Source organism: Copidosoma floridanum, unplaced genomic scaffold, assembly GCF_036245765.1.
Source record: "Copidosoma floridanum isolate Cflo_tuat_1 unplaced genomic scaffold, Cflo_Japanese_pri ptg000020l, whole genome shotgun sequence".
Lineage (NCBI taxonomy): Eukaryota > Metazoa > Arthropoda > Insecta > Hymenoptera > Encyrtidae > Copidosoma > Copidosoma floridanum.
This window is the reverse complement of record NW_028321897.1, coordinates 22,494,719-22,509,014: the sequence shown is the minus strand read 5'-3', so window position 1 is coordinate 22,509,014 and position 14,296 is coordinate 22,494,719. Positions and strand designations below refer to the sequence as shown.

Below are 14,296 nucleotides of genomic sequence, written 5' to 3'. Positions count from 1 at the left end.
TTTAGACCGTGATGTTGAATTTTTTCCTTAATGATAAGCCGATGTTGTCTTGACCATCGTAATGCTATAAAAAAATAAAAAAAATAGGAATACGTGAATGAACACTGCATTATGTACTACTTAAAAAATAAAAATACTTTTTTTCTATCTGAGAAATGATTAAAATTTATAGTAGGAAGATCACGACCGCTGTAAAAAGTAAAAACATTCTTTTACAATACGTCGTAGAAAGAGAAAATAAAAGCAAAAAAGTTTTGTCGAGCTAAAACGAACAAAAATAATTTAAGTTTGCAAAAAAAAAAAAATTTTAAAGGCAGAGTAAATAAAACTTATGTAGTAGATGAAATGAATTATGTGAAAAAAAAGTAATTTTTACTTTGAGAATAAAAATAAGTAAACGGTGAATGTGTCAGGAAAAATATTTTCACACGGAAAATTTTTTCTTAGAAATACAGTTTTAGTTAAGCGCGTATAAGAAAAAGTAGAAAATAATTTATGAAAAGCAGTTGGTATCAAACCTATGTAGATTGATATAATAAACTATTAGAAAAAATATTTTTAGTTTGAAAAAAATTTTAGTAGCTACAGTAAATTGTGTCGGAAAAAAATATTTTCACTACGAAAAGTTTTAGTCAAGCGAGTATGAAAAAAAGAAAAAATAATTTAAGAAGTACAGATTTGGTTAACTTTGTAAGAGAAAGATATTTTAGGATTTTAAAATCAAAGCACTCTCACCTTTGTTGCGTTAAATCGCGTACAAGAAAAGTGAAAATAATTTATGAAAGGCAGCTTGTATCAAACTTATGTAGATGGATTTAATAAACTGCGAGAAAAAAATATTTTTCGTTTGAAAAAAAATTTTTTAGTAGCTTTAGTGTCAGAAAAAAATTATAAAAAATACTTTCTCTACGAAAAGTTTTTCAGAGAGACAGTTTAAGTCAAGCAAGTTTGGGAAAAAGTAGAAACAACTTTAGAAGTACAGATTTAGGCAACTATGTAAGGGAAACAAAGAAAAACATTTTATGATTTAAAAATCGAGGCACTCCTACTTTTGCTGCGTCAAATTTAAGGACCACTTCCTTTAATGCTGCTTCTGTTTCGGCTATCGTTAATATTCCTTTTCCTTTTCCTTCTAGAATTAAGCTCCTTGTTTCCTGTTTTCCTCTTTCAGATTTGTTGCTTCCTTGAATGCTGTTGTAGAAGTGGGCAAATTTATTTTGCCACTCGAAGAAAATCAAGTCATGACTAACTTGCGTACATACACATGTATGTATTAGGCGTGGGAGGGGGGTGTATTTTGGATGTGCAATTTCTCCTACTCTACTAATTTATACTAGTATGTATAATGCTATTTGCATTTTAAGAAGAGAGATAGTAGCAGACATAATTGTATCCTTTTCTAATACTACAATTTTTCGGCGTAGCTGTTCGACTGCCTATTTAAACGAGGTGCTAGTCCCTCAGAAATTCATTCATTCATCGACATGGACTCTTACCAAGTATCTTTTACACCGACAGAGCGTTTGGAAATGGAAGTCTGCAAGCAGTTGTTTGAGTCTTCACCAATCACCAACTCTCAGGATGCAGGGCCGCTCATCGCTGATCGCCTTTTTCCATCGCTGCCAGTTGAAGAAAAGCTGGGTGAACTAGTTGAATATTTGCAAAACGATGACCGCAACGACAATGATTTTTTTTGGCAGAGATTGGCCGCTCACCCAATATCACCGTTATTATTCGATGAACTTTTTCCACCGATAACACCAAAAAGTCCTACTCCTTCATTTACGAAGGAGTTCGATGAGCAGCATAAAATCGCTAGACGTCAAACATCACCACCACCTCCTGAGCTGCCACCCATAATTAACCTCACGTGGTCACCGGTAAAAAAATCAGCGGTATCAAAGGCAACGTTGTCAAATGTTGAACCTATACCACCAGTAATACGGAATACACTTTAGCCGTTGATATCACCATCAAGCCCAAGTCCTCCATTTACGGAGAAGTTCGAAAAGAAGCATACTAGTCATCGGGCAACATCACCGTCACCACCACCTGCATCACCACCAATAATTGATCTTACATGGTCACTGATCAAACAATTGGTGATGTCCGAGGCAGCGTCACCAACAGTTGGCCCGAATAGTGATGTATTGCAGCCTCTGGGTTTATCAACTAAAAACCTCAGTCAGCAGGATAATATGCCACCACCACCACCACCAGTTGAACTTAAAAACTCGACAACCGTCAACAAAAAAAAGAAGAGGTAGAGTACCATCAATGAAGGGAAAAAGATAAAAAGAGTATGTCGAAGTATTATATAAAAAAAAGTATGTCGAAGTATCATATACAAATTAAATTTTATCAAAATGTTGTAAAACAAATATTTTTATTAGTTGAAAAATAAATGGTAAAAAAGTTAAATAAAATCTGTTTTTAACGAAACTTATTACTTTATAATTTAAAAATTCCATCCTTGTTTCATTCGTGTTCGTATCTATTTAGATAAACCCTCTCTTAGTAATAAGTATTGGTTGTACTGCACGCGAAAAAGCGTGTGGCTGAGACACTTCGGTCATAAATCAAAGATAGTTCTGGCTGCTGATGTACCCTACAGGTAAGCGTATCATTGGATCTCTTAGTTATACGTAGAAAAGTAATTATACAAGATAACTCCTACTGCTGATTTTACCGCCGCTACTGCTATTTGCAGATTATATTCCTCCTGTGCGTAAACGGTCCACCAATAAAACACATTATACATAGGCTGGTAGTCAAATTGGAATCAAGGATCTGTTGATACACAAACAAGATAATTTTTACTGATGTTATTTTTCTGATTCTATTTTTGCTGTGCATAAACATTCCACCCATAAAAAAATCTATACATGGTCAAATTGAAACCAAGGACCACTCGATCTCAAGATACTGTGCTACATCTCTAACTCTAGTCCTACCCTATTACCTACACATTATACATTTTAAATTAAAAATCTTTATAAAAATGTATACATACACACATCGTACGTAAGTATTTATCTATATATGTAGATGAACATGTATATGTGTACACGTATTACCTTGGAAAGGTAACACTTATTTGTCATACCTTACAGATGTGAGCGTGTGGTTGGGGCTCTCATCCATGCATACAAAACAACACGCTCTCCTACAGGCAAACCAGAGAGACGGAGGCTGTGCACAACCCCTAGCGCCTCGTGCAGAGTCGTGGCTGTCCGCACGAGGTCTTGAACGTGGGCAGGGAGGGGGACGTGTGCTCGTATCAGCCTAGTCTATCTACTACAATAAACTTAATGATTTATCGTTAACCAAGACTATCAGCCTTTACTCTTTTTGGACTGCTGAACACAACTAGACTTAGATACTTTTTCAATGATATTCCTAATTCTATTTTTAGTTTCTTTTGATGTATGAATAGTTAAGTAAGGCACATTTATTATTTTAAAAAAATTTTAGACTACAAGATAGTTCAAGGGGTTCTCTTAGCTCATTTTACGAGTTTATAACGTATTCACAGAGCTCGTTCAAAAATGTCATGTTGAAATACAATCCACATAGCTCATGGCAATAAAAATATGGTGTAGATAAAATACTTGTTTACAAAGATAAAGTTACAGCAAAGAATGTCCGCAACAATTTGTTTTCTTCAAATAATTAGTGATAGTACTTTAATATAGCACAAAAATATCTATAAATAATTGTAACCAAGGTAACTATAAGTTAAATTATACAACGTGCGTTCAAAACTACTTGTACGCATGTATATCTAAAAAATGCATGCGTGAATGTGTGCATGCATATTATCTTGATGTATCTATATAACCGAAGTAAGACGACAACCACCATAGGTCTTGTAAGAAGTTAAATAAGTTATTCTATATGTCAGTAGCTTGCTATTTCTGGTAAATGGCAGAAATAAGATAGAAGTAATAACTTTAAAAAATATTAAAACTAATTCCAAATCTTAAGAAACGTATACTGCAAATAGTTTTAGAATAGTTTTATGAAATTTGAGCCTAAAAATACAAAGAAATAATATTTATTAAAGGACATAGATATATGCCAAAAATAGTTTTTGTCATCGCAGCACAATCGCAACCTAATGGACCGGGCTCAAACAGTGATGAACCGGGAAAAATTATTTGCACCCAATTTTCTTGGTCTTCCTTATTTAAAATATAGTAATGTTCCTAAAAGTTTATCTTGCCACCCAAGAATGTGGTCAGGTATTTTTTAAACAATTTTTAGAACGAAGTTCTTTATGTCGCGTTACTCGGGGGGCTAGAATTTTAAAACCTACAGATTTTTTTTTTTTTAAAAGAAAGTCGTTTACCCAGAGTCTCTTCCTCTCAAGTTTCCCCCCTTATCCCCTCCCCCTCACCAACTATTTCCATACACTTCCCCTCTCCCCACTATATATGTATATCTGCCAACCGTGCCGTGTTACTCTTCTGCACACCTTTACCCACCATTCCCCCTCACACTCCCAAGCAATTAAATTTCAAACAAATTTTAATTTTATTTTCCCACAATAATTTTTATTTCTCTTAGAATTTTTTTCTTTAACAATTCTAAAAAAAAAAAAGTAAAAAAAAAACAAAAAAAAACACTTTCCATTAAAGAGATTTGAACCCTCGACCTCGGGCATATGAGTCCAGTACCTTACCCGCTCTGGTATACGAGCGCTGCCGACTATGGGAACTCGGTTTCTTGTACTTATGGTGTGGTTCGTAACTATAACATTCCATTTTTAAATGTATTCACTAATAATACATTCAATTATGTATATGTTTTATAAACTGTGTATTTGTTTTCTAAATAATACATCTAAAAAAAAAAAAAAAAAAAAAAAAAAAAAAAAAAAAAAAAAAAAAAAAAAAAAAAAAAAAATTGTTAATAAGCATAATATGGTTATGTAGATTGTACATAATAAAACGCGTTATTACGCATTAAATATTTGTATTTTATGCATTTGATGCATAAAATACCGACCGATTTTTATTAAGCCTGAGGTTTTTTTTGGCATTACAGTAATGCTACTAATTACTGTTATAAATAAATTGTTTTATAAATAAATAAATTATTAAAATAAAGAAAATACAAAAGAATGAAAAAAAAAGTAATAAAATTAAATATGAAAAAAAAGGAATGATGTTTGACAAAAAAAGGGAATGAAAAAAAAAAAAATAAATATGAAAATAAGAAAGAAATAAAATAAAGGAAATACAAAAAAAATAAAAAAAAATGTTATTAAATAAAATATGAAAAAAAATAAAACAAGAAATGAAAAAAAAGAATAAAACAAGAAATAAAAAAAAAAAATGAAAACAAATGTAATAAAATAAAATATGAAAAAAAAATAAACTAGAAATATAAAAAAATAAAACAAGAAATAAAGAAAAAAGAAAAAAAAAGAAAAAAAACAAATAACCAGGGGGGATAAATGGGTCATAGGACCCACGGTAAGAACGAAGTTCTTTAAACATGAGATGAGTATAGAAACAATTTCTTAGGTAACAAGGGGGTCGCCAGACCAACAGGAAGAACGAAGCTCTGTAAACGTTAGTACTGCATTCATGTTTGCAAAAAATAGTTTACTACTCACGATGGTTGAACTTCGTGAGAACGTCGTGCATAAATAAAGTACTTACGAAGTTCAACCATCGTGAGTAGTAAACTATTTTTTTTTTTTTTATTCGTTTTTCAAGTATTTGTTTTAGTAAACAACATGAATGCAGTACTAACGTTTACAGAGCTTCGTTCTTCCTGTTGGTCTGGCGACCCCCTTGTTACCTAAGAAATTGTGTCTATACTTATCTCATGTTTAAAGAACTTCGTTCTTACCGTGGGTCCTATGACCCATTTATCCCCCTTGGTTTTTTTGTTTTTTTTGTAAACTGTTTCGTCAAAGTTGTTTTTTCGACCTAAAAAAAATATTTTTAGATTCTTTGGCACACTTGAAACAAAAAACCAATTAAAACGTATATACCTCAACTCCGCTGTTTTCGAGTTAAAAAGTCCCAAAGTTTTAAAAAATGCATTTTTTCCGGTTTTCAGGGCTTCACGAATGTGTTGAATAAAAATATTTTCATATGTTGCAACACACGATCATAAACTGTAAGCCTTCCTCTACAATCTCCAAAAAAGAAAATTTCGAAAAGTTTAGTGGCATGATTGTTTTTTGCAATAAACGTTCGGGGCGTTTCAGCGCGCGCTCATATGTGAGTGTATAACTATATATGTTCACTACACGCTGAGCCACGAAACGTATATATAGTTATACACTCACATTTGAGCGCGCGCTGAAACGCCCCGAACGTTTATTGCAAAAAACAATCATGCCACTAAACTTTTCGAAATTTTCTTTTTTGGAGATTGTAGAGAAAGGCTTACAGTTTATGATCGTGTGTTGTAACATATGAAAATATTTTTATTCAGCACATTCGTGGAGCCCTGAAAACCGGAAAAAATGCATTTTTTGAAACTTTGGGACTTTTTAACTCGAAAACAGCGGGGTTGAGGTATATACGTTTTAATTGGTTTTTTGTTTCAAATGTGCCAAAGAATCTGAGAATATTTTTTTCAGGTCGAATAACTTTTCCAGGTTCATTACTGTTGGAGCCCGGTCTATCAGCTATTTTGCTGCCCAATGAACCATAAGGTGGGTCTAGTTGAATGATGCTTCTATGGTAAATACTATCTAAATAAGGGTGCAGTAAGCCTATCAATGTCAAAAAAACGCTTATAAATAAAAAAATGATATTTTCTGACATTCTACTGAGAAGAACAAAAACATGGACGTACATAAATGAGAGATGGGTTCATAGGAAGAAAAAAAAACTTAAATTTCACTTGTTTTCGATGTATCTCTATAATATCTATCATGAAAACAGAAAAATTTGTAAGTATAAATTAATTACTTATTTATAAATAAAATGCTTTTTGCTACACAATGACTAAATTGTGAGGCACTAAAATTGATTTAAAAAATAAGGTTACAATAATTTGATTCAAGTGATACGATTGTCGTCAATAATATTCCATAGTAATCGTTATTAATATTAGAATAGAATCGTACACACCATTTTTGCTTAAAAAAAAATTAATTTCGTTATAACTTCTTACCGTTTGATACTGAGAATGGCTAGGATGAAGTACCAGTTTCGGATGATTACATACATTCCGAAGATATCTTAAGGCTTCAAAAACATGTCTACGTTTAACATGATCAAGTGTATTGAAATCTCTCACTACAGTGGCAGAGTGATTAGTTTTAAAATCTTCGTATAGAGATTTTTGCAAATCAGAAAGATCGCAATAATAATCTTGTGTTATTTTGGGTGGAAGATCTTGAAGAACATCTTCTTTTATTCGCCTAAGAAGAAACGGCAGTATCTGCAAAACAAATACAGTTTGCTAAAAAATAGTATAAAACTTCTAATAAACATTTAAAAGTTCAGTACATGCATTTGTTTGAATCGACTAAGAAATTCGCTATTTAACATTATACACTGAGGTGTTTTATTTCACTTTTTTTTAATTAATGCTAAAGAAATGCAAAGCTTTAATTTATATGTTGTTAATTTACATACCTACAGATACAAAAAATCAGGACTTATTTAAATTAAAATATTTAATTAATAAACAAAGAAAAAACTACAAAAAAAATAATAATTTGATTCGACAGAAAATCAATTTTTATTGAGACACAAAAAATATACTTTCCACGCCAACGTACGTATCGTTTTCATCGAGTTTTACCAAACCTATGTTTTTAACAGACCTGAAACACTAACCTTGCTGTTTCTCCCAGCCACACGGAGGGAAAAATCATGGAGCAAACGCATAGTGGCAATGGAAATGACCACTTTTTTTGAACCTATGCGATTGGCTCATGACGTGTATGCTTTTAACGCACGTAAGCTATAGCTCACTAGCATGAGCGCTAACCACGGAGCAAGTACATAAAGGTATTGGATTTTTTTCCATCTTGCCTGTATGTTTTCAGGAGAGAGGGGATACCGTACTAAAGTCAGCTATAGTGTGTAGTAGACTAGAAGTATATACGTACCTATACTAACTGCTATAGGACGGTATTTCCTCTTTCGAGAACACATAGGCACGATAAAAAAAAACCAGTGCTTTCATACGTTTGCTCCGTGGTTAGCGATTATGGTTGTGGGCTATAGCTTACATGCGTTGAAAGCACACACGTCATGAATCAATCGCATAGGTTCAGAAAAAGGTGGCTATTATCATCGCCACTTTAAGTTAGCTCCATGATTTTTCCCTCTCTGTACCTATTTTTCTTTAACTATTCACTCTTTTTTACGCGAATTTTCCCCCAACTAATTGCCTACCCCTATTCCCATTTTTATGTATTCTACGATATTTTTGTGCTTGATCACACCCACGTAATTAAAATTATTTAAGACCGTCATGGACTTAAACTTGCAAATAGTAATATACTTCTCACACTAGAAAGTTGTATTTTAATTTGTACACTACTTTTAGCACACATTAAAAATTCTACCAATGCGTTACATATTATAGATGTATAAATGTATTTAAATGCTATAGATGTATGATGAAAAGTAAATACCGTACTTCCTTATTTAACAATTCAGTATAAAGGTTTGTTTTTATACTGTTCCAAAGACTTGTTTTTATACATGCAGCATGAAGAATTTGTGCAGCCAGTCAGCTCGGGGCCCACCATGTAACTTATAGACGAGAGTTTCTAATAACATAAGACATTTTTCACACACTAGTGTACAGGTTTACTGGTTTTCTTTCTCTCTCTCTCTCTCTCTCTCTCTCTCTCTCTCTCTCTCTCTTTCTCTCTCTCTCTCAACAACAATACCTGCTATTATAGATTATCTAACACTATAAAAATAAATATACGTTTCCTTGTAATTTGAAAGTATGATAAATGTTCCATCTGTGTCAGTTGCTACAGAGCAAATTGTTTAAACACCGAAAACGTTGAGATGGTTAACGAAAATAACATTAACGAGAGTGCAAGACGGCAAGGAGGTGTTGGATATCATTTTTAGCACTTGTGCATCACCAGAGAGCGATGTTAGGGGAGATCGGGGAATGACAAGCTTACTTGGTAACTCTAGCACCTCAGTTTCTCCCGAATGATAAAATATTTTTCATTCAAACCTTGTAAATAACAATTCCTAATGCGATGACTTTTTCTTCTCCAAGTAAAACACTAAACAATGCAGCGTAAGAATAATGAAAAACATGTAAAATTTTATCTCATAGAGTGCCTGCTCTCGCATTTTTAATCGCACAAACTCGATACAAACGAACCTGTTGTAAACTATCTAATGATGTCTATTTTATAGATTAAGCCTTGAGCTTCAACATACTTTTTTTAAATTTGATCTAGGAGGCATGAAAAAAAGTTATTTAAAAAATAATAACGTGTTCTATATGGGGAATGACCGGCACCTTAGGGTGGGGCACTACTAGCACGGGAGTTCTCTATATTATCAGTGATCTCCGACCGTAAACAGATTTCCTAACCTTATCCAGACATGTAAACATTGTAATATACAGTGATACACCGTGATACACAAGGTGATTTAGTTTTGAAGATATTAATTGTTTAAGCCAATTTTACAAATGGTGTGTCACAAAAAAAAGTAAACGAGGGAACTGGGATGAGAACTAAATGTCAATCAAAAATCAAAACTATAATTCCAAAGTTACAACTTCAATGTAATTTAAAATATTTGTTACATGTATACATGCTCTCGTCATTTTTTTATTTCAATTTTATGTGTAATCAATAAAAAAAACTTCTTTTTCAAAGTTCATTTTACGAGTTACCCTGACAAATCATCGTGATTTATCAGGCTAGTGGTACCCCACCCCTTGCTAGAAGTACCTCACTATGGGGCACCACTAGAAGTTTTCAGAGGTTTGGTTTGTGCCGTTCTTAAACAAAAAGTTTTATTATTTTTATATAATTTGCTTGTGTTGTGATAACTACATTCTATTTTCCTTACAAATCGATTTTTTCGGTTAATCTTACTTTAAAATTAAAGCTGTTATAAGCTGTTGAAGAAAAGGTGTCCATCATTTCCTGGTCTCCCCTACGTGACATGAAGAAAAAATACAGGTAGGAAACAATAGTAAATAATTTATAATCTGAAATAAAATAGTAAATATGACGAAGTAACGTTATGAATCTACAATTATAAGAAACTATGGCTTTTTTTAACAGAAGGTTTGCTGTAAATACGACTATATATAAATGTTACGTAAATAAAAGAATTTTTGCGATATTTAACACTTAATATGTAATATTTATTACCATATAATTTTTACTAACTTTCTAAAATATTGTGTAAGTGCAAACATATTGTATTATGCAACATATTGTATAAAGCAGGAAAATACTCTACTTAAAACTATCAGTTTATCAGATTATGATGTTATGGCGTACAACTAAATATTATCAAGTAGTTATCAAACATATAATACAGTTTATCTCTTACAAAGCTCCTTTGCGAGGATAAAAAATAAACGTGATTCCATAATTATTGTTATAGAAGAAAAGACTAGATAGTAACAGTTTTGCAATATATCCTACTTAAAAAAAAAACATCAAATTAGATCCCATACTTTTCAGAATAATCAATTTTTTTATAACACGGATGATTCAAAGTCACGGATTCATCTCGAAGTACTCGCCCGCCCAAGTCTGGCCTGCGCAGTAGAGAGGCTTTCCCCACCAGGCGTTATTTTTTCTTCACTGTCTCGCCCGGGCAGCTAAAGCAACAAGTTGCTTGACTTTTCTACGCGTTTTTCGGAGGCTTACCGACATTGTTAATTTTTAAAACGATAGTTGCATCGTAGAAAAATATCTACAGAATACATATGGCATTGAAAAATTAAATTTAAAACATTTTTTAAGATTTCTCCGCCATTATTGCAAAACACATTTTTATACACTTTTGCTATTTATGACAAAACTTTGAAAAATTTTTTAACAAAATTTTTATTAGAGCCAAGTATTACGAATACTTAAAATTAAAGTACAGAAACTTTTTTTTAGGATTCTTAAGAACCCCGTAATTAAATGTCGAAAAATGGCCATTTCGAGCGGTCTTTATTTTATTGTGGAAAAGTTAAAGACCGATTTGAGCTTGAAAAAACTTGCTTTCTTTGTTTTTTTTAACGGTATTTCAAAGTAGTTTCTATTTTTGGGAAGAAATTTTTGTTCACTTGCGAAAATCGCAAAAAGCCTGCTTCATAGACCTTTTCAACATTTTTGTGTAGAAAGTAGTTAGAAGATTTTTTGATAACGAATAAGCCAAGACATGGATGTGCAGGCTCACTCTCTCTCTCTCTCTTCCTTTCTCTTTCTCTCTCTTTCTCACACTTTCTCTCTCTCACTGCTTAAGAGAAGAAGAGCACCTTTTCCTTAACTTTAACTCAAGCCCCACCCACTTAATGAAGCCTCACAGCTTAAATATCACTTTCAACTACAGGTATTCCAGACTCATGATGTGTCGGCTAGTTTAACATTTTACTAATGCAAAACTCTGAAGGGCAAGTTTCGATTCCTTTCTTTTTCCCTACGTTTCTAAATATACATAAGCGATAAAGTGTATTTTGAAAAAAATTTTATATGAAATGTATGATAACATGCTAGACTCACTTTTGCTTTATCTAATAAGGAAAATTTATTTAGCTGATTCTGTTAATTATTAACTAAAAAGCGCTTGTTTAAAATAGTAAATAAGCTACATAGCATCAGCAAGCTCTTATACATATAAAAAATTTGAAATGTGCACATTTAAAATATCTTGAAGAACGCAAGCTTGATATAAATTAACATGATGTGCAACTTATGGGTGGTTTTACCATAACTGGCTGAGAGAGTCCAGAGCTCGTATGACGTTTCGAAAAAGAAATTAATTTTAAGAATATGCGATAAATTACAGATGTAACCAATTTCTTGTCCCTTTTACAAAGAACGTTGCAAAAATAAGGTCAAACTGTCAGTTCCAACCCCTGTCCAAAACTCAACTTTTCATATAAAAGACTCCCACAGAACAAAATAAAGCTTTTTAAAAAAATTTGTGCACATACTTTATAAACTTTAGTCGTCATAGATTACATGTATACTGAAATTACATATTCTATTAGCAAATGAATGAAAACATGTAATGCGTTGTTTTTTGACTTTGATTTATATAAATATCATGGTAAGTATAGAAATGGTTTTAAAAAGTGCTTCATTTAATTCTGCGAAGCCTTCTCACGGTCTATTTTCAAATCACATAATAATACTTAAACAGTACACCAGCCAAAACCACTGAAAATTAAAATCACTGGGACTGGCAAGTGAACCATTTCTCACTTTTCACGTGTACAAATATTCTGATCAGTCCCAAACCCCCCTTGAAGTGGCCACTAAGTTCACTTGAACAGGTGTATAAGCTAGTTTTGTTTACTTTTTGACGATAACCAGTACTGCATACGTAAGAAAGTTGGTGTGTTTTGTCCGCCAAAAATCCAAGACCTTTAAAGCTCGAAATATCAGTTTCGACCCTGTCAGTTCCAATCCTTTGAAATTGATTATCAATTATAGTTAAGTTTCAAATGAAAATAGAGAAATTTAAGACTGAGCAACAAAATACTTAAGCAAATAATAATAAAACTGACGATATTTACCAAGAAAATTAGTTTTCAACTGAAAATTCAAGTTAACTATACTTACAATTTAATATAGAAACACGTAAATAGTTAATAGAAAATTAAATTGTGTTACAAATTATTTAAATAATAACGATCATGACAATTATTGTAAAAAACGATTTAATTATAATATTATTGTGAACATGTATATATATATATATATATATATATATATATCAGTGATGATAAAAATAAAATATGTCGTATATATTTTAGTATTTTTTTAATTTTAAACGTTAAAATATAAAGATTCATTGTAACAAAGAGGACGACAAAGATCGTGGCACATTTATTGAATTCCGTATATTTCAATAATGTATAAAAATTATTGAAATATATATAGATACACTAGTGGAGCTCCTCTCCCCTGCGAGCACCACACGCTAACTCCTCTAATTTGAATCAGTTAAGTACGTCATTTTTTTTATGTTGCTTTTTAAAGTTGAAATAATTAAAAAATTTTTGTAAAGTAGTTTTAGAGTCAAAACGAAATTATTGTAAATTTAATAAAGAAATCTTGAGAGATTTAGACGACTATTTTTTGCCTTGCTTCTAATCGCAGGAAACATCGAAAGAGATAAAATTTAAAAAATATTTTTAATCATTTTATTAATTCTATAGTGTTTCAGAAAAAAAAGGTCTAATAGGTTCTTTTTACTTAACTTCAATATTAAATCCAATATGAGATTTCAGTAAGGTCTAATATTAAGAACAGACAAGCATATTTAAAAAAGTATTAAAAATAAAAAAATGGTGGTTATACTCTCTGGCCGTAATAAATCTCTCTTACCGTTAATTGCGATATTGAAAATTATATGCAAGCAAACAGATAACGTTTTCTTATTGATGGTCCAGGAGGTTCAGGAAAAATATTTTTACATGAAACGTTAATTTATTATTTTATATCTCATGCAAAATAAATTGTATCTATGGCATGGACTGGTATAGAACTAATATTAATTCCAAAAATAATGACCAGTCATGGACTATTTCATTCACTATAAAACTTAAGCAATGTAGAAAGTTCATTATTGGAATTTTTATCTGAAAAAAAAAAAATTAAAAAAAGTAGACGTAATTATATGGAACGAGACTCCTATGGTTTCAAAAAAAGCGTAAGAAATAGTTGAAAGAACATTACGTGATTTATGTGATACAAATATCCATTTCAGTAAAAAACTAATTGTTTTAAAAGGCGATTTCATACAGATTCTTCCAGTTTTAAAAAATAGTAGTAGAAGCATGATAATACAAGAAGGTATAAAATCATAATATCTTTAGTCGTAGTTTCGCATTCTAGAGCTTAAGATCAATATTTGTTCAACTAACAAAAAATTTTTCAAAATAATACTAGACATTGGAGAAGGAAAAATTGAATTATTTCAAGTACCAAGTAAACAGAAAACAACCAATATTGGTTCCAATATTTTTGGTAACGATATTAACTTTCCAATAAGTAGCGTCATACTTACTTCTCATAATGAATATAATTACTTTTTCAATTAAACTATTCTAAATCATGTAAAGTGAGAAATAAAAACATATTACAGCAAAG

The 14,296-nt window shown here is 31.6% G+C and overlaps 1 protein-coding gene across 3 annotated transcripts in view; it reads right to left on the bottom strand.

Annotated features, from left to right (window-relative positions):
- Positions 1 to 14,296, bottom strand: part of Hel89B (histone acetyltransferase 1) — a 779,777-nt gene that overhangs the window by 140,547 nt on the left and 624,934 nt on the right. For all 3 annotated transcript variants that reach the window (XM_089593764.1, XM_089593765.1, XM_089593766.1), the window contains one exon: positions 7,144 to 7,413. In XM_089593764.1, coding sequence (XP_089449890.1) covers positions 7,144 to 7,413 — 270 coding nt within the window. The remainder of the gene's footprint in view (positions 1 to 7,143; positions 7,414 to 14,296) is intronic.